The sequence below is a fragment of the Abramis brama genome, assembly GCF_963993115.1.
Source record: "Abramis brama genome assembly, chromosome: 12".
NCBI lineage: Eukaryota > Metazoa > Chordata > Actinopteri > Cypriniformes > Leuciscidae > Abramis > Abramis brama.
Window position 1 is genome coordinate 4,247,538 of NC_139974.1, and position 21,250 is coordinate 4,268,787.

The 21,250-nt window shown below is 38.1% G+C and overlaps 3 protein-coding genes across 4 annotated transcripts in view; 2 read left to right on the plus strand and 1 right to left on the minus strand.

The window, feature by feature from the left end:
- Window positions 1-21,250, plus strand: part of LOC311093929 (uncharacterized protein) — a 331,568-nt gene that overhangs the window by 129,512 nt on the left and 180,806 nt on the right.
- Window positions 1,051-8,191, plus strand: LOC311093986 (uncharacterized protein). Of its 2 annotated transcripts, XM_084131710.1 has the most exons (8): window positions 1,051-1,311; window positions 1,430-1,468; window positions 1,562-1,813; window positions 6,081-6,124; window positions 6,325-6,612; window positions 6,875-7,120; window positions 7,213-7,284; window positions 7,382-8,191. In XM_084131710.1, exons 4-8 carry the CDS (start codon window positions 6,082-6,084, stop codon window positions 7,465-7,467), a joined length of 735 nt encoding a protein of 244 aa, XP_083987836.1. In that variant the 5' UTR covers window positions 1,051-1,311; window positions 1,430-1,468; window positions 1,562-1,813; window position 6,081; the 3' UTR covers window positions 7,468-8,191. The 2 variants fall into 2 exon arrangements, with proteins under 2 accessions (XP_083987836.1, XP_083987835.1); XM_084131709.1 differs by lacking the exons at window positions 1,051-1,311; window positions 1,430-1,468; window positions 1,562-1,813 and adding an exon at window positions 4,615-5,138.
- Window positions 8,752-21,248, minus strand: LOC311093949 (uncharacterized protein). Its single transcript, XM_084131642.1, has 6 exons — window positions 20,936-21,248; window positions 19,970-20,064; window positions 19,405-19,804; window positions 15,743-16,677; window positions 11,535-11,846; window positions 8,752-9,633 (listed from the first exon to the last, which is right to left on the minus strand). Exons 1-6 carry the CDS (start codon window positions 20,962-20,964, stop codon window positions 9,524-9,526), a joined length of 1,881 nt encoding a protein of 626 aa, XP_083987768.1. The 5' UTR covers window positions 20,965-21,248; the 3' UTR covers window positions 8,752-9,523.

Here is a 21,250-nt window from a genome sequence, read left to right on the forward strand (position 1 = left end):
TTTTTGCTGCGCTGCTCACGCTCAATTAAAGTGAAAGCACACTTTTGATGGACAAAATAAATATGATTTCACACAAAAAGTAGCCTACCTAAAATGCACATATTTGCATGTATAGTGTGTTTGAACAAGAACTGGATTAGGCTATGTCAGAAAAGAAAATGAAGACAAAAATATTTATAGAAAATGTATCCATTTAAACTTGTTTTTATTAATCAGTTTGGCTAAAAATGGTGTTTTATTATATATATATATATATATATATATATATATATATATATATATATATATAATATAAAATATTTGTGTGTGCTGTAAAGTGGTTAGAAAAAATGAAATCAGAATCGGCTAAAATCTGTATCGACAGGTCAAACTCAATGAAAAATCGGAATCTGCCTTGAAAATTGTAATCGGTGCATCTCTATAATCTTTCTGATTGGCTGGTATCAAACACCATCACATAATCTGATGTTCACCTAGATGTTTTATTTATTTATTTCTACACGTGCCGTAGTATTGTCGATGGGTTCAATAACACATCCTAAGGGGGGCCTTGGCCAGAACCTAGTGGTATTTGGGGGGCCTTGGCATGGGAAAGTTTGGGAACCCCTGACTTAGCCTACTGTTTTAAAGCCTGTTCACGGACAACACCTGCTCAGAACAAGTAGTATAGGCCTAGTCATATTTTCGTTATCACACGATGACTGACATATTGTCACATTATAAACATCTCGCTCTCCAAAATAGGCTTAATAATTTTATTAGCACTAAATAAATTCAAGTGTATTGCATAGTCGATATTATAGGTCACTTTTAAAATCATGTCATATTTTATAATTATATACAGGCCATGGATGCATTAATCATTGCATCTGTCTTTCAAAGATGTCAGGTAAAAAGCAATAAAGCGTCCTCTCATTCGCTCTGAGAGGAAAGTCCCTTAAAAAGGTTAGATTAGAGGATGCTGGCCCAGAGAAGGTGGCGAATAGGGTAGATCCATTAGAGGAGGAGACAGAGGAGGTGGAAGGCAACAAGTCCAAAAAGGCAACAGACACTTACAATAAACAACACCATGCAGTCATAATCTCTCTCTCCCTCTCTCTCTCTCTCTCTCTCTCTCTCTCTCTCTCTCTCTCTCTCACTCTCTCTCACACACACACACACACACACACACACACACACACACATGTGGAAATGCGGGGGGTCGGGTGTCACTCTTGCCTGTCTCCAAATCTTGAGAGCCCTGAGTTCATCTATTAATAAACATGTTTACAACATTTGAAGGATAAATCTTGATCACAGTCTCAGTCACAGGTGAGAGAAGATCAGTGGATGAGGAGAAATATATGAGCTGATTTCACAGCTGAGGTTTATTCATCATGATTTGAACAGCAAATGCTAAACTGTGAGTAACCTCTGATATTCTCTACAGAATCTGGTACAGGATCAGACTTAAACATGACAAAAAACGGTAAGTAAAACAGGAGAGACATTGAGAGCTTTACAAAATCTTTAGGCAGTGAGTTTAAAAACAAATGTGTTCTCTTCCTCCTTTCTGCTGTAGAGATGTGGATTATTGCACTGTGTTTGTGTCTTCTGCTGCCTCCGCTGGGTCTGCCTGTGATTATATGTGTTGTCTACAAGATACACTGACGTTAGCACAGAAACACTGATCATGATCACTACCAGGATGTCCCAATGCAAGACATCGGACAGTAGTCCAGAACATCTGGTGACGACACTGGTTAGTTGTAATTCACCGTCAGATCAACAGATCTACAGAGGATTCTGTCAGCGCACTGAACGTGTGCTAGAGGTGTGTGTGTGTGTGTTGTAATGGTGTTGGTGGTGTTTGAGGAGATCCCCCCCTTCTGTGTAAACATTTACATTTACATTTATTCATTTAGCTGACGCTTTTATCCAAAGCGACTTACAATTGCTATATATGTCAGAGGTCGCACGCCTCTGGAGCAACTAGGGGTTAAGTGTCTTGCTCAGGGACACATTGGTGTCTCACAGTGGATTCGAACCCGGGTCTCTCACACCAAAGGCATGTGTCTTATCCATTGCGCCACCACCTGTGTAAAGCAATGTGAGTGCAGAGAAAAGCTCTATATAAATGCATCGAATTATTACTTATCTACAATAATATCAGAATTGTTGGTTTATTGATGTGGAATCTGACATTATCGAGTCACTCATATTGAAAATTGTTCGATTTTCCTGTAATTTCTGTCTGACTCAGTACAGAAGGAAAAGTGCGTCTAAAGTTGAGTCTGTGTTCTTGCCGGGGTGTTTTTCCCATATTAATCATCTTAATATTAATAAATTAATCATCTTTAGAGAGTTTTCTCCTTGCCGCTGTTGCCTTTAACTGATCTCTACAGAAGATTATAAGGTTTTCTTTGTAAATTGAACTGAATCTTCTCTTGATCTGAAATGATCCGGTATCAAGATAAACTTCTCTTCTGTAGCCTATGACTCATGAATCTGTGTAAGCTTCATGTCTTACGTCACATTAGTGATGGACTTCCTCCTTTAGTTTTTAAAGACAACAGAAACACATGCGGACTGTTCTCAAAGATTAACCAGAACACTTAAACATTACATGAGTTACTGAGATCAAGTTATATTCACTCTTTAGCTCATGTTGTGACATGTGAACCAGGAAGAAACATGATTTATAACTGAATAATTAAATAATTAAATGTATCATGATGTACATGATATTAAATTACATTTACATGTATGCATTTGGCAGACGCTTTTATCCAAAGCTCTGATTGTTCCAGGAAAAGATTCAAAGCATCAAGAGTGTCGAAACAGCGTCATCTTGTGGCAGCTCAAATGTATAGCAGCCATAAACACGAGTTAAGCACAAATTAAAGCCTGACAATGCTAAATGTTCAGTTTTCTGATAATATAATTCACATATGTGCCAATAAATTAAATGTAACAACTATATTTATAGCCAACTAATTATAAAAAATAGCCTACCAACATAGTTGCTTGATGCAAGCAAATGGTGGTTTAATTATTTTATGATTTCTATGCTGTTTAAATGGCAGAATATATGATAGCCTATAGGCTTATTTATAAATATATATATATATTGTTTTTTAATGGACTTAAACTTCCAAAAACCTGTAGACTAAAGGTTTGTGTTCAAACATTCCGACACGCAAAGTGAAGCATTCCCGAGACTGGAAATAACCAGAACAAACATTCACCCCTGGTTTCATCTAGTCTCAGACTAAAATAGCCTACATGTTTGAGCTGTTTTAACTGAAAGCATATCTTAAAATACATCAGTGTCATTGTTTTGTCTCAAGATTAATGTTTTTTTCTTAGGCACTCCCAGGTGAAAAGGAAATATATTTAAATTGTGCTTATTTTGATATATTTATTGTATTTTAAGTGTAGGCTACAGTAAGTAGGCCTAATAAAACCAAGAGATACATTTTCCTAATTTTTTAGGGAAACATACAGTTTTGAGGCTTGAATTGAGGAATTATTTAGAGACACCTGTTAGTTCCCAGCATGATACATTTTGCCTGGAACTTTTTCAGTTTCAAAGATATAGCCTATATATTTTTACACAATTTTTCAGTTGATTATAAATCTATCTGTGTACAACACTCAAGACATATTGAGAAACAAAAGAGATTGAGAATAAATAAAAGTGTGTGTTTGTGTTGTAAAGTCAAATGTGTGTATGTGCGCATGGGGGATGAATGAAAAGAAATTGATTGGTTTAGTCCACACACGAAAAATGACATTACAGATATTAAATTGTTTAAAACCATATTCAAAATGAGTAAACGCTCTCTAAACAGCTAAACTTGATTGAAACATTTGCAAAAGGTCTAAAGCCATTGAGTAGGATGGAGAAATTAGGCCTTGTACTGAAAGAGCATCAAGAGAGTCTAAAACAGCGCCATCTTGTGGCAGGTCAAATTACAGCAGACATACACTAAACGTTTAGTTTTCTGATTATATTATTTACATACTAAAGTGTGGCAATAAATTAAATGTAACAACAACAATAATTAAAATAATTATAATTAATAACAACAGAGTTTGAGGCAAATGATGCCCCAATTATATGTTTTTTATATAGTTTAAATGGCAGAATATATAATAATGTAATATATATGTGTGTTTATTTAAAATTATACAAATCTGATATTATTTTAATCTTATATCTGTTATTTAACAGTTGAGATAGTTCTTTAATGCTGATCTAACAGCAGAAACACTCGCAGGGTTTAAACCCCAGTTTCTCCGGCGGGGCATGTTGTCACACTGAGTTATGATCCTCTATTAGAACTACAATATTCTATTCTATACTTTAATGAATTATATTGATAAACCATGAGAAGAATGTGAATAAAGACTGAAAGTCAATGTTCAGAAATTATTAATTATTATTATGTTTTGAACTACTGTATAGCTGTGTTTTCCAGTGTGTGTTTGTTGTCAAACTAAAAAATGTGTTGATTTTAATTATTAAAAAAAAAGTTAATAATGGTATTATATTGACAAAATATTTTAGTTGGTCTTGTACATTATTTTATTAGATCAGACAACATTTTAATCTGTCATATGGTCATGTTAGGATGTACTCCACCTATGGGGCATGTTGTCACATTTCACTTCCAATATTTTCGGGGTAAATCAAGAAAAAAAGTATACACTATTAATGAAACAATACCACATAATTGTACTAGTCATGTGGGAAATTAATGTGGGAAAATAAATACTCTGAACCCAAAGTAGGTTTACACAAACTGAGAAAGTCAAACATTACTAGCAGTGCCATCTAATGAATCTAATACCTAAATAAAATAAAGTAGGCTAATATCTAATAAACAAGAACAGTCTAATGAATAAGTATAACCTAAGGGAATAGCTACTAATGCTAGTATATCAAAATAAGTAGTAGCATGAAAACAGATACTAGTAGCCTACGTTTTAGGATTACATGTTAAATCGGTGTGTCGTGTTAAGGCGGCTTGCTACTGTTCCTTTAAGAAGAATACAGCCAATGAGATTGAGAGGGAAGAACCTTTCATTCTCTCTGAGCTGTGCATCTTGTGATGATGTACCTGAACATTAGACCCATGCAGAACTATTACCATGTAAGTTTTCATATTTTTAAATATAACGCCAGTTTGTGAGTTTTTATGTTCTTATTATACCAGTGGTTTTGTCTTGTTTGTGGAAAACTAAACCTGCTAGTGATATTAAGGAGAGTCTATGCTGAACGTTTTCCAGATAGCCTACAATGATGACAATGATATGATTATGTTTGATAAGTTGACAATAAATTCACAGATTAGAACTTCCCGGGTCAATAACTCGTGAGCTAAACGTTGTTACTACAAAAATAACACATCTTTTAATTTTCCTCAAAAAGAGCTTTCCTTCGCAGTGGACAAAACACATTGAACCGCGCATGCGCAGAGGGCTCACGCCGCACCAGCTCACGAAACTCCACCCATTAGGGTCATTTCGCTCTAGTAGCCTACATGTTTAAAGGAATCGTTTCCACTGTCGGGCCAGAAGCTCCACAGCGCTTCACTAAAACACGCCCGTAACACGCCTCTCTGGAACAACGTCATACTAACCCATCATTTCACCAACAAATGAAAGTTTTATCAGAAAACTAATCAGAAATCACTGGAAACAGCGTTGAAAACAAACATAATAAAAGCGGCCGTTTGCTGGCATTTTTGTTGTTTACTTGAATATTTAAAACCCAAGCATCGATGTTTTACCTCAGGTTTACAATAAAAAGTGATACACTGATCATAATGAATTAATTTATGTCAAAACTGCACATTAGTCACTCAGAAATAAATTACCGTTAGGTCTATTTCACAAAAGAGAGAGGACACACTTACTTCTTCAGTCGCGTCTGTTTCTTTTTATCTGGTTACAGGACATATTTACATCACATTTAGAAAGTCTATTGTGCTATCATGTAAGATCCACATGTGAATCAATATCTTTAACTGAAATGAAAGTGAGTGTATAATGTGTGTATCTGTCACATAACAAACCTTCTGTTTTCTCATCAGGATGAATCTCCTTCTTCTTCTGCTGTGCTTTATCAGTAATAGCGGTCAGTGTCATTTATGTTATTGTTATTAGTTCAAGCTAAAGTTATTCTAGTGGATTGTTTTTCTGTCTCTCAGCTCATCTCTAGGTTTATAATAGAGATTAAAAGTTAATTAAAATAACTCTACTAGAATATTTAAGATCATATTTATTTTCCAGTATTGCTAGTGTGTACTGAGTGAATATTGCTGTGTGTATTTGCAGGATCCTCCACTAAAGCTGTGTCAGGAATAAAGGGAGGAAACGTCACTCTATCATGTGGATCTGAGGACAGAGAGATTGTGGAGATCAGATTAAAGAGTCGGTCTAAAATCATCCATGTGTGTGAGAAGAAACACTGCAGTGGTCGAGTGTTTAAAGAAGGATCATGTGACGTCGTCATCAAGGATCTGATCTACAGTGACGCTGGGAAATACATTTTAAGAGTTTATTACACTAATGATCAGACAGAAGTGAAGCGACTAATCCTGGAGTATCATCTTCATATTCATGGTAAAGACAAAACTGATCAAACCATCATCATGTGTTTCTGGATCTCCTCTAATAGTGTTGGTATTGTGTGCAGGACTAGAAACAGCACAAACACTGAAGCGGACAAGCTTAATATTCAGAGTGGATTGGGGTTTTCCAATGGCTGATTTGATCTAAATAATATGTTTACATCTGGTCCCCCAATACTATATGTGATTATGGTCTTGATTAAATGACATTATTATAATAATGATTAAAGATGAATGTCTGTGTTCCTCCTCAGATGAGATCTCTGTGCAGAAAGGAGAGGATCTGAAGTTGGATGTTCTGTTGATCAACGCTGATAAAGTGGAGAGAAACTCTAGTGAAGGCTGGACAGAGGTGTGGACGAGAGGTCACGGGGTCAACAGTGATCGACTGACCGTCAGTGACGAGACTCTGATCATTAATGAGTTTACAGTCACTGACACTGGAACATACAGAGTTCTGGATTATGAAGGAGAAACCTTGATCACAGTCTCAGTCACAGGTGAGAGAAGATCAGTGGATGAGGAGAGATATTATGTTTAATCAGTAAATTAATCCTAAACTGCACGATTAACCTTTTAATATTCTGAACAGAATCTGTTCTAGACTGGAAGGGAAATCTGATCGACACAGATGAAGACAAAACTGACGACACTGAACATCGAAGTGAGTAAAACATGAGGCATGAGAGCTTTACAGGAGCTCTTGAACAGTGAATCAAAATTTAGAAAAACTGTTTTCCCACTTTCTCTTCCACCTGTAGATCATTGGATGTTGCTGGTTGTAGTGACTGTGGTGCTGGTTCTGCTGGTTCTGACTGCTGTCGTGATATACAGACGTCTCCACTGAGATCACTTGTTGTGTGTCCCTTTAGGATGAAAGCACTGAGTTCAGGGATCAGGAGTATTGAGGATCTGTGGATCATGATGAATCTAGTGCTGTAGTTCTCCAGTTCAGGCTCTAGACGCTTCTCTATCGTCTCAGGACTCGTGTTGGACTTGGTCATTGGTCTTGACAAAAGTCTGGCAATATGTGATTTATATATTTTTTTTTCAGCCTACGCTTCTCTAGGCCTGCAATCCCCACAGGCGTCAGAGCTCACTCCACCAGAGGCATGGCCTTCTCCTGGGCCTGTGGAGGATCTATCAGAGATATATGTGCAGCGGCCGGTCCTCGCCAGACTCTAGAACTTGGAAGTCTCTGCGTTGCAGGCGAATATCCTCTCCGTATAGCTGAGCTGTCCTCCGTGTGAGCCGGCCCTCCATCATTATTAAGGGTTCATTACACCAGTTCAGCTCTACACACACCTGAGGACATCAGAGAAGTGTGTTCATCACACCAGTGTCATTAGACTGATCACACACCCTTTACACCACAACTGTAGAGAGTCAGATTCATTCCAGAGTGTGTGTTGAATATCGTTGTAGTGAATTCAGATGATTAACAGTCAAACCAAAAATTAATCAGACACCAGATATCATTTTTGATATTTCTCTACAAGTGTGTGCAGGACACTATAGTTCATTTCTGTAAGTGAGGAGAGCAGAATAAAGTAAACTGACATATTATACCCACATATTCTTCATTCAGTGACTACCAGTGACATTTATACAAATTTGGGACCAAAAATGATTTAGACACTTTCCCATAGGAAAAATGTGTTGCTCATCTGTTGTTCAATCTCATCTCTTGAGATCAATTTGAGCTTCTCATATTCATATCATTCTGTGATCATTTGTTTCTGAGTTACTTCTCCTAAGGGTCCCTTAGGAGCAAGACATAAGCTAAAAAGAGACAAGACACCAGTAAGACAAAGGAGGTTAAATTGAGAAAACCATTTGAGCAATACTTGAGAAGTGGGATAAACAGCGGAGATCTCATAATTGTATACCCCTGATCTCAATTATGTCTTGGTTATTTGAAGGAGAATTAAAGAGAATAACATGAGATGAATCTGAGACTTTTATGAGACAAATCTGAGAATTATGAGCCTTAAAAGAGATCTTCTTATTGTGTGTCCAACGTCTCTTCCATCTCTTGATTATTTCTCTTTAATGTCTTACTGAAGCTATATATGAGAATGATATCTGAGGTATATTTGAGAAATACAAGAACAAATTGAGAATGCAATTTAAAGATTAATTATCTTTATTAATTAGAAATAACTGTAAAAACAATACTCAATATTGAAAAGTTGAAAACTGTATTTAATTTTGTGTAACACCAGTACAACACAAAAAAGACTGACCAGCAAGTGGAACAACAATGTTAGGCTCACACATGAAAAGTATGGTGGCCTGGAGGTGCAAACCAACATGAAAAGATAACAGGGTTTGGTTAGAATGCTAACTATAGTAAGGCACACTTGTACCAACTCAGCTCACTCCTCAGATGTAGGTGCTAGAGTGTGGGGACATCACTAGTACAGTACAGTACAACACTTCCAGATTGTAAAAATAAAACAGTGACTAGCACATGGAACAATAATGTTTGGCTCACACACACATGAAAAGTACGGTGGCCTGGAGGTGCAAATTAACATTACAAAATCTGAAACCTTTTTACAGAGCTTGAGACTAATTTAAATTTTAGAAAACATTTTTACATATCATAAAACAAATTACATTACCATAATACATTTACAAGTCCCAAAACAAATTTAAATTTCAGAAAACAAATTACCAAGAACACAGTCTTACAAACACCAAGACAAATTTACAAATATCAACAACCGGAAAGGGAATGTACCAACTCCGGCAGTAGACTACCGTATGTGAATTTGCCATGGTCCCCTTGCCTACTACTACTAACTATACTAACATATTACCATGAAAATGAATAAGAAAAATAAAAGGGGTAGAGAGAGAGAGATAGCAGTCCACATAGGACAGGCTATATCAGTGGCCTACTCCTTGGAGCCTGCTCTGGCCCTACATTTGTTCACAAAGGCTTTCTTGAGCTTGGCCTCCTCAATTGGTTCCCAGTCCGGTAGAGTTGCACATCTCAGGACATAAGCTGTAAGACAAGAGCATTAAAATCTGTCATGAGTAATATGACAAAAAAAATTACCACATAGACCATATACAACTGCACTTCAGGTTAAAAGGAAATAACACCGTAAGACGTCCATTTCAGTTCAGAGAATTGCAAATCAGCAAGTAAGATTTTTTGGCCAATCATGAATATAAATAAAACAACAGTGTTATCCTTAAAGGTGCTATAAAGTGATACTGGATAAAACTTCATTTCTGGTTTTAAACTTCTATTCTGACAGTTTAGTCAGACAACTCTGAAATTAGAACAAATAATTTATAAGCATTGCAAGCTGAAGCACAGCATCCTTGAGCATGGATGCAGCAGGTTTGGCATCAGGCTCTGACTCAGTAATTTGTTCCCTGAATGATCTGCTTTGCAAGACATTACAGGGAATGAAGCAGACCCCCTGCAGGGGATCATGAAGACAGAGCTCAAAGGTGGATGCTGGGGAGGAGGTGGGTTTGCAAAACCTAATCAGTCCCTCCAGGATTTCGCGATCGCAACTATTAACGCAAATTCAACAAATCCCTGTGAATTCAGTGCGATTTGCAATTTGGACCAATCACCGCAATGTTTCTGCAACTTTGACCAATCATTGGCAGTCTCCTGCAAAGGGTGTTGTCATACGTCAGCAAACTCACTTCCTTGTTTTGTTCAGAAGACGCCGCAGACATGTATGTGTGCTACCAATGTCTCACATTTGCCTACAAAAATAACAGCAAAAGGCGGTGAAAAACAGTATCCAGGGGGCTATTGCACAAAAGTTGAATTTAACAAATCCAGGATAACTGAAAAAGCGAGGCTTGACCAAGTCTAGTATGTGCATCTTGGCTTAGTCACAACTTTAAATAGTAATAGTGCTTAACTGAACATCAATTATGCACCTATTGTATTTTAATACAGGCTGATAACAATAAGATAAAACTACTGCTGAGTGAACAGAAAAGGCCCCAGGATTAATAAATCCTGGCTGTTAGCCTGGTCTGGAGCAGGCTAGCTGCACAGAATAAATCTCCATGGTAACTAAGGTGCCTCTGCTTTTGTGCAAACAAGTCAAGACTAAATTCATCCAGGATAACTGGAAAATCCCAGCTTAATCCCTTATCCTAGTTTTGTGCAATACCCCCCAGGTGTTCTTTACGAAAGCGGGGGTAAACTGTTTTGAAAGATGTGCAATATAGTTGTCAAACATAAACAGAAATCGACAATTAAAAAACACTTTGCCATGACTAAATATACGCGGAGAATTCATTAGTTGTCAGTTATAATCATCAAAATTAAAAGAAATAAAACACTTGATATACTCTGTGTGGAATGAATGTATACATTATACAAGTTTCACTTTTTGAATGGAATTACTGATATAAATCAAATTTTTGATGATATTCTAATTATATGACCAGCACCTGTATATCAATAAAGGAAAAATACAAAAAGCATAATATGAGCACTTTAGGTAAAAATCTATCTACCTTTGCAGATGTAACCTATAAAAAAATTGCAACTTTCATCACAACTTTTTAGAAAACCTGCCGCAATATTAGGCATTTTAGCCCACAACAATCACAAAAAATGCCTGCGAAATCCTGGAGGGCTAATGGGTGACAGCAGCAGCAAGATGTATGCAGCAGCAAGGCAGCAGAAGCATAGCCAGGGATGAGAAGGTAAGCTTGTGGGGGGGGGGGTTAAATAGCCCCCCCTATTTGGATGAGGAGGGCATGTGACTGATCAGCTGATCAGCGTGGGCGCAGCTTGAGTTGTCTGCCAGAAGTAGTTTCGCAGACTTCGCATCAATCATTGCTACACTGTCATGATTGGATATAATCATTCCCACTATCCTGGCCTAAAAACACACAGAGCCTAATTTTGAAAAAACTTACTTAGGATTCCGTCAACTTTTTTACGGTCAAGGACCTGCTTTCCTTCCTTTCCTGAGGGGTTGTTGCCAGGGCGACCAAAGGGCACTGCATTTTGACACTCCTCAACAGTGAAGAAATTATCAAAAAGTGCATGAAACAGACGCATGCAATTTGGTTTTGATGCGTGATTCATGGCAGCCAGGCGGAATGATGAGATGAATATGCCGCTCCCAGGAAACAGCTCCTGCTGGCCTGATGGTGAAGCTGGGCTGCCACAAGATCTCTCTCCAATTAAGTCGCAGAGAGTCTGAAGCTCTCTGACCTGGCCTGGATCTGAAAGGGAAAAAAAGTACAAACAATACAGAAGTGAGAAAATACCAAGCTACTCTTTAAAATGGTTAAAGAGCTTTAATGGCAGGCAAGTTTATTTTTGAACATAATTAAAACATGCCTAGATAACCTTGCATAGGCTACAACACCACAAGAAAAACAAATATTTAGAGAGAGACACTTTGGAATATGTCTGTGGGAGGTATATAGAATGAACACTTGAGGGATCATTAATAAAACCAAGGCTTGACAAACAAACCATAATTAAAAAAAAAACTCCATTTCATTTTTTTTTCTTGTCATTTTTTGTCAAGCCTTGATTATATTGATTACAGCTGATGTCCTGTGTTAATTCTAAACATCTATCTTCCAATGATGTATACCTGAGTATTCCCCTTTTCCACAGCTGATGGTTATTGCACTTATGGGACCAATAGATGCATATACAGTAGCTTGTTCGTGTGGTGTCATGTCTTTCTACATGGCCTGAAGAATGCCTATGTAAGGCCAAACATATAGGCATGTTTTAATATGTCCCAAGACTTAAGTAGCCCACCATTAACTAGTGTGTCCCCTACAAAGGCTTTACTTGGGTGGCCCGCCCAAGAAGATGAAACAAGAACTCAAAACTAATACTGCTGCACTTAATTTATATTAATATTGAGGAAAATGGAGTGAAAATGGATTTTACTTAATTGTACCAGTTCAGATTAATTTGATCACCTTTAGCCCATTTACCCACTTTCATTAAACTATCACAATAATAATTAATATAATGAATTGTTGTGCTGTTAAATTATGTTCATACTAGGCTTGGGCGGTATTGGAATTTTGATACCGTCAAACCTCCTCCCTATTGTACCGGGGTATACGGTATTACCGTGACTAATTAAAAATGATGACATAATGGGCTCAGATGGCGTCACCAAACTGTTGGCTTGTGCCTACACCGTTCAGAAACTGAATGCCAGATCAAAAAAAAAATAAAAAAAATTAAATCAAGCCGTGCACGTTGTGTCTGAGTCCGGCCGACGGCATTAACTGTTATTATGAGCCCGAGCCCACCATTATTCAACATAATATCTGTGTGCGTGCAACAAGCAAGAAGTGCCTTTGTAATCCGGTGATGCGTGTCCATTGATTTTTATTAATAAAACTTTTCTGCAAAGATGGAAGTTGACGATCGCCATCTCTGTAGTGAACGCGCCTATAGAGAGAAATGCACATCATTGATCAATCAGATTTATTTTCGTTTTGAATTGTTTCGTTTAAAGAAATTGACGATCACCATCTCCATAGTGAACGATATGGATTACAGAGAGTAGGCTAGTCTATTTCTTTTCTTTTCGTTTTGTATGGTTTCGTTTACTGAAATTGATGATCGCATCTCTGTATGAACGCGCCTAGAGAGAAATGCACATCATGGATTAAATAATCAGAGTGGCCTTTTTCTTTTCGTTTTGAATTGTTTCGTTTAAAGAAATTGACGATCGGCATCTCTGTGAACGCTATAGAGAAAAATGCACATCATGGATTAATCAGAGAGTAGCCTACCCTATATTTCTTTTCGTTTTGAATTGTTTTGTTTAAAGAAATTGACGATCGCCATCTCTGAGTTTCGGTTAATTTATGAGATTTCAATGCAAGTGACCGTGGCATGCCAGCGCCCATCATGTCATGATTATATTAAATCCAGGCAATTTGGTTGATGAAAAATGTATTAAAATTAAGATACAATTTATACAAAACGAAATTCGTTTTAAAGAGGCCTTTTACAAAACGAAATTTATTGAAGTGGTCAAATCGTCTGACTCCCGATGCATCCCATCTTATTTGTGCTGTTCACTTTTCATAATCAACAAAGATGGAAAAAATAACATTATAATATTTTAACAAATACGAAACTTAATGCGCTTATTTAATGAACTCGAGAACAAAATGCATCCTGGCAGTAGTGAGTGGGTGGTAGTTTCGGAGATGCGACATTAGGTTAGAGGTGTTTACATCTCTCGCGGTCTCCTTTTTATGGCACAATTTACAAATTGCCTCGTCAGTATTTACCGCCTCTCCCTTCTCATTTGGCTGGAACCAGAAATATTACCAAACTGCAACCACACAAGAATTTTTAGGCAATAAATAAATTATATATATTATAGGCTATATAAGTGCCGGTAATGACGGTATTGAAACTGATACCGGTGCTATTTTAAGATCCCGCGGTATCCGATATTACCGTAATACCGCCCAACCCTAGTTCATACTATAATATATTATTGCTACAATAACAATGTTAAGTGTTATTTCTAATTTGCTAACAATATCAAGGATTATGTGCAATAAATAAGCTTAGTTTATAAACCTTCCCATACCAAACAGTGTTATGTGTTCAAGGCCCAATCACTAATATAAGTCAGGCATGAAAACAAGTCAGGGGTAAAAAATGTGAGAAGGATGCGGCAAAAACCTGTAAGCTGCATTGGCATAGTATTAACAGTGTTTCTCACAGGATTTTTGGATCACTGTGATGAGTGGACCTCTGCCACTCTAGGGGGGTTCGGGGGCATGGTCCCCCGTAAGAAAATGTTGTGCTTTTTAATGTTAAATTCATTAATTCATTAAGTGCGAATTAAACAAAGAAAAATTCAAAAGTCTTTTAGTTACAGTATCTGTCTACATTACTACTACAAGAATAGTTAAAATATTAATCCCATGATAGTAATAGCCATATTGTAAAACAAATGCACTGAAAAATAAAGGAAACTTTCATAATTAGTTTTGTACTAATTTCTATACTTGGAAGAGTATATTTCTATACTTCACATTAAAGATGTGATTGGGCTAGCCCAGTGTCAATCAAGAAAAGAACCAGTGGGCCGATGAACTGTGTGTTTCATCGGGTGTCAGAGAAAAAAAAAACTATTTACTACTATTTATCACGCATTAAAAATGCTCCAAACCAGTCGTCTTTATGATAATCTGAAACAATGACTGGTGGGCCGTTGTCCTGCTTCACTTCACAGATGCTGAGTGAAAGGAGAATTATAGAATGAAAGGATACTCATTCATTTATATGACACTTTATTCATCAGGAGAACAGCTCGTTCAGCGCGTCATACGTCGTCCTTTCAGTTTCGGTTTTCAATCGATCAAGTTTTTTCACGTTCTCTCGATAAACCACCCCTTTCAATCTGATTGAAAATATTTGTAATAGAGCTGACACTTTGAGTTTTTAATGAGTTATGTTAAAGCCCTACTTGTTATAAATGTTTTTATGAAATATCTCTAGTGAATGCATTATCATATCACCGTATTATTTACCGCCATGCGAGCCACAAATTAAAGCTTGGCGAGCCACATGAGGCTCGCGAGCCGCGCAATGAATAACACTGCTACTTGTTCCTGCTCACTCAGCGCTCATGGCGCCCGCGCCCGCTCGCGATATTATCTCGCCCACTTCTATATCAAAATATAAAAATAATGACATTGGCAACATCACTGTCTGTATCTGACAGGACAGTTCACATTGTAAGCTAACTTATCTCAGGCTTGCTTTCCGACGTGCGGTTTGTTGGGCAGTCCAGTTGTCAGACTCGCGGTAAGACTTCGAAAACATTTCTGCCCTAACGTTACTCTGACTCGTATTGGCTGTCATGTTTCGGCATTAGGAATGATGATTGTTTTTTAAAGCTGCGAAGTTTATGGTAACTTTATAGGGGATAAATGCTGGCCTCGGCCTCAGCCTCAACCACGATCTGCTTCTCTTCGGATCTGCACAAATCACGTAGGTGACCCTTTTAGGTTTTAAAACGGCGAATTTCGCCGAAAGGTGAGGAGTTTTCATGCCTGATAAGTACTGAACAATTACATCACGAATGAATTAGCAATTAGAAATTACTTGCCTATTCTCGAGATGACTTCATCGATCCTTCTCTTTTCCTGTAGGATTCTTTCAAACTCTCCCTTACAATCCTGACATGGTGTCCATGCATTTTCTTGCGGGCTGGCTGCATGGCCTCTGCCAGGTGATGGACCAGAGGTGTTGAGGCTGTACGGTGATGGGCTGGGTGTATGGCCTCCACCAGGTGATGGACCAGAGGTGTTGAGGTTGTACGGTGATGGGCTGGGTGTATGGCCTCCACCAGGTGATGGACCAGAGGTGTTGAGGTTGTACGGTGATGGGCTGGGTGTATGGCCTCCACCAGGTGATGGACCAGAGGTGTTGAGGTTGTACGGTGATGGGCTGGGTGTATGGCCTCCACCAGGTGATGGACCAGAGGTGTTGAGGTTGTACGGTGATGGGCTGGGTGTATGGCCTCCACCAGGTGATGGACCAGAGGTGTTGAGGCTGTACGGTGATGGGCTGGGTGTATGGCCTCTGTAGGGTGATGGACCAGAGGTGTTGAGGTTGTACGGTGATGGGCTGGGTGCATGGCCTCCACCAGGTGATGGACCAGAGGTGTTGAGGTTGTACGGTGATGGGCTGGGTGTATGGCCTCCACCAGGTGATGGACCAGAGGTGTTGAGGTTGTACGGTGATGGGCTGGGTGTATGGCCTCCACCAGGTGATGGACCAGAGGTGTTGAGGTTGTACGGTGATGGGCTGGGTGTATGGCCTCCACCAGGTGATGGACCAGAGGTGTTGAGGTTGTACGGTGATGGGCTGGGTGTATGGCCTCCACCAGGTGATGGACCAGAGGTGTTGAGGTTGTACGGTGATGGGCTGGGTGCATGGCCTCCACCAGGTGATGGACCAGAGGTGTTGAGGTCATACAGTGATGGGCTGGGTGTATGGCCTCTGTAGGGTGATGGACCAATGGCCCCCCCTTTGGCAGAGCTATAATAAAATTACATGGAACCAGAAATTACATTTCTGTAAACACAAATTGCCCAGAAGAGATTTGATCAATAACTACAAAGAACTGACTGGCATAGACATAAATGAAGGGTAGATGCTGCCTTGACAACTGGGGCTGTCTACTAGAGCCCGACCGATATATCGGCGGGCCGATATTATCGGCCGATATTCGGCATCTTCCTAACTATCGGTATCGGCATTTATAACGGCCGATAAATTAATATTTAAAAAAATGCAGCGTGCAGTGATTTATGTAAGGATGGTGCTGCCAATAAAGCACCTAAAAGCTGTTACAAAGAACTGGCAAAAGTGGCAAAAAAATAACAGCGCGTCCGGTGTAGACACAGTGTTAAAGCACAGTGTTAAAGCTCATTCTGCTACATTACAACATCAAGCAATATTCCAATAATTTATGTAATTATAACACTTTATATAGGGCCATTTTGCATTAAAAGTAGCCAGATGGAGACGCGACACGTTCAGAATTAATACACTTTTAGTAAACTACAGAACAGCGCGAGCGGGAAGCGGCGCACCTCACGCGGGCAGAGAACGCGTCCGAGAAAGGACTCTGCACTAGTGATATTAAACACACACACACAGGTCTGTTAAATTAAGCAATACTTTTAAGGTAGTCTAATATTTTTCTGACTAACAAAATTACTGACACAGTAAATGGTAGATTTAAATAAAGAAAAACGAAATTTAAATAAAGAAAACAAAATATAAAGAAAGAAATTAAACGAAATTTAAATAAAGAAAAACGAAATTTAAATAAAGAAATTAAACGAAGTTTAAATAAAGAAATTAAACGAAATTTAAATAAAGAAATTAAACGAAATTTAAATAAAGAAATTAAACGAAATTTAAATAAAGAAAAACGGAATTTAAATAAAGAAAAACGAAATTTAAATAAAGAAATTAAACGAAATTTAAATAAAGAAAAACAAAATTTAAATAAAGAAAAACGAAATTTAAATAAAGAAAAAGAAATTTAAATAAAGGAAAAAACGACATTTAAATAAAGAAAAACGAAATTAAGTTAAATTCAAAAACGAGATTAATTTAGATTGATAATAACGGGTAAAAAGGCTAATACATTTTGTTTCTATTATTCTATTTTCCACAATGTCAAAGCAACACAGCTTAATCCAAAACACAAGCTCAGACATGCACTTCCTCCATACAAACTCCGCTGTTCTGCGCTCTTGCCAGAGAAGACTCTGGAACACTTGCGCGTCGCATGCATGCGTTTTCCGCGTGGCTCGAGCCGCACCTGAGAGACGCGTGTCTCACGCAGGCAGTGTGCAAACTCCAACCTGTTAACATGGGAGCCGAAATAAAAACGGCCATGCCACGCAGCCAGTGTGTCGCCGGCCTTATTCAAGCGCGAATGAGAACTGTTTCGCGGGGGATCCCAGACCCAGATTTAAAAAAAATAAAAAAATAAAAAAAAAATATTCGAATGTCAAATTTTCAAATCGAATACCAACCCACCGAATGAATATTCGAATATTTGGGTCCAGCCCTAGTTTCACGTTTAGTACATTTTGCTTGCTACTTATTTAAAATAGTATAAAACTACTGTACATATGTAATTATAAACGTTTTCATTATGATATTATTAATTTAACTTTACTAAAAAGATCTGAGCTCTTCCTCCACTGGTAGATATTAGTGAAATTAAGATTAAAAATAGAAGAGTATTTAGAATATAATATAATATAAAATGCAATGCAAACTAGTTTGGTTACAGCTCAAATTCTCATTCTATCATTCACCCTGCCTCCATTACATATCTTTGTCACACAAGTTTTTAATCACCACATTTGAGTTATCATTGCAAAACGTTTATATACTGTATTTATTCTGTTTATACTGTGTATTCTATATTTAGTACCCATCAAAAGTTTGTACACACCAATTGTAAAGTGTGTCCAAACTTACTGTACTATAATACACATAAATAATATTGCTACTGTATTATAATATACACATAAATAATATCGGCCGATATATCGGTATCTGGCTTTTTTTTTTATCGGTATCGGCGCCCAAAAATCCATATCGGTCGGGCTCTACTGTCTACTCTTTATGTATATGATGGCCAGTACCAATAATGAAAATAAATGTACTATGACCATATCTGCCATATTTATAATCATTTTATACTTTAAAAAATAAAACATTTCAATACTGGAAATAGCTGATCAACAAGATCACAATATGTTATGACGTGTGAGCTCGTAAAAAGATGAACGTAAACGATTCTGATCATTAAGCAAAAATAATAGCAAATAATTTTCATCAGGGCCCACGAGTCATTCACATACTATTTACTGAAATACAGTAATGGGCTCTACGCACAGCTCCACTAGTTCCTGAATTTAAGGCAGCTCCTTTGTTTCCTGCCTTACATTATTGGACAAACTGATTAATCCACTTGTGTCTGACCATTGTGACTCAGACACATGTGGATTAATCAGTTTGTCCAATAATGTAAGGCAGGAAATAAAAGAGCAGCCTTAAGTTCAGGAAGTAGTGGAGCTGTGCATAGAGCCCATTCTATTATCATAGATTGGATAACAAAGTTATCCTAATGCTGTTTTTTTTTGGTTTTGAACTTTGCCAAATCTGATCGGATAATGATAAAAAGTGTTGAACTCATGGGCCCAGGCGATTATGTAATAATTATGACAAACCTACCCATAGGGTGGTGGTCCAGCTGTGTTGCGGCCTGTTGCATGTCCCCCGTCAGGTGATGGATTCAGCGATGGGATTTTCTCGCCATGCTCAGACAGTGGGCTCCTATCTATTATAATGGTGTCAGAACCTGACGTTATGTCTGATGGCTCATCGCCTTTTAACATATTTAAAAAGGACCCCTGTGGAGTTGGGTGGCCTTTTGGCAGCTTAGCCTGATCTTCCCCTGAAATATATTCAACAGTGGCCTTATAAAATTTACCATCTGACCACTTTGCTAAAACAGGGTCTCCTGATCTAAGATCTTGCAGCTGCACAGGAGCCTCATCTCTTGCCAAAATGTCAGATCCTTTAAAGATTTTGCCGGTATAACCATCCTCCCATCTGACAAATGCAACACACCCTGAGAGAGAGAGAGAGAGAGAGAGAGAGAGAGAGAGAGAGAGAGAGAGAGTTTAATTTCTATTTGGCCACAACAATTTAGACTGGTATTTTTAGACATTATTTGGACAATAATGTTATGATTATTACCCCCGTATATAACAGAAACTATTACGTTAATACTTACCAGATTGCTCATTTGGGGGAGGGGAGCTCAGGTCCTTCATTTTCTGAGTGGGAACTCGTAGCCTCTTTTTTGCCAGCACTTTGTTTTTCTCCATCCTGTTAATGAAAAAAAATACATTTTAGATCATTAACACCAAGTATAATATAAATAGACACTATTTTAACCTAATTCACTTAATATCTTTGAGGCAAGAATGGTATCAAAATGAGCAAAAATCAAATCAAATTATTTTCCTAATTGATTGTTAGTTTTATAACCTATAAAACCACCAAGATTAAAAAAATTTAAAGATCATGAACCATGATAACATCCCTATTCTTGGGTGAGCTTTTGCAGAAAATCTGCTCACAACTTACGGACTCGTGACACAATATTTATGAACTTGCAGATCTGAAATTTCAGAGATATTTAGCTAGTGTAGAGCAAAAAAAGGAGTTCATGTTACGCTCGGGACTGGAGCGAATGGAACGAAACAACAGAACGGTATTGCATACTGGGTTTTGTGCGTTGCGGCCCGTTCCATAAGCTCCAGTCCCGAGCGTAACATGAACCCGTCCTAGCAAATTAAGATCTACCGGCCGCAGCTGCCACCAACTCAACGTGCGACACCATCCTGTTTCTCCCAGTCCGGTCATTAACCCCCTGAGGTCGACGGTGTCGCCGGCGATACCAGCTCGCTTTTTTTTTTTTTATCAGTGTAAAAGAAACTCATGAGCTCAGTTTTGCCAATTAAGATCCAACGATCGCCAGTTCTCAAACTGTTCATTTCAAGGACCCCCAGTTTGATATGCAACGTAGAATTTAACATTAGCCGTTAGCTAACATTAACATTAGCTAACTTAGCCAACCATCCCATTTTCGAAGGGCTGAATACAGTTCGGAGTTTCTTTGTCAATTACATGTTGGACAGACACCTAATCCCCACCTTCCATTATTATTATAATGTCAAAAGAATTTCATTTTTACCTCTTCGGCGTGGCAGGGGAAAAAGCCATCAGGTGCAGGCAGCAGCAGTGGCCAACGCCCTTCTCTCACCCCAGCAAATTACGAATTGGCGCCAAGACCCGCCCTCCAATCTTCTTCTTCTTCTTCTTCTATTTTTATCTGGCGGTTGACAACTTGTTGTTGTATTACCGCCACCGCTGGACTGGAGTATACCCACAGATTATATTTCCTTTATACTATTAAATTCTTTTTAAAAGCCCTGTATTCTTTAAAAAAGATAACAAAAAATGTATTTGTTCAGGTCCTATCCCCTGACCAATCCGCTATCCTAACCTT

Coding starts and splice junctions, on each gene's coding strand:
- LOC311093986 (XM_084131709.1), top strand. Junction 6,125..6,324: donor GTGCTTTATCAGTAATAGCG/GTCAGTGTCATT, acceptor GTGTATTTGCAG/GATCCTCCACTAAAGCTGTG. Junction 7,121..7,212: donor GATCACAGTCTCAGTCACAG/GTGAGAGAAGAT, acceptor TATTCTGAACAG/AATCTGTTCTAGACTGGAAG.
- LOC311093949 (XM_084131642.1), bottom strand. CDS start 20,964: ATGGCTTTTTCCCCTGCCACGCCGAAGAG. Junction 11,847..15,742: donor TGAAGTCATCTCGAGAATAG/GCAAGTAATTTC, acceptor TTTCCCTTTCAG/ATCCAGGCCAGGTCAGAGAG. Junction 9,634..11,534: donor AAAAGTTGACGGAATCCTAA/GTAAGTTTTTTC, acceptor CTTGTCTTACAG/CTTATGTCCTGAGATGTGCA.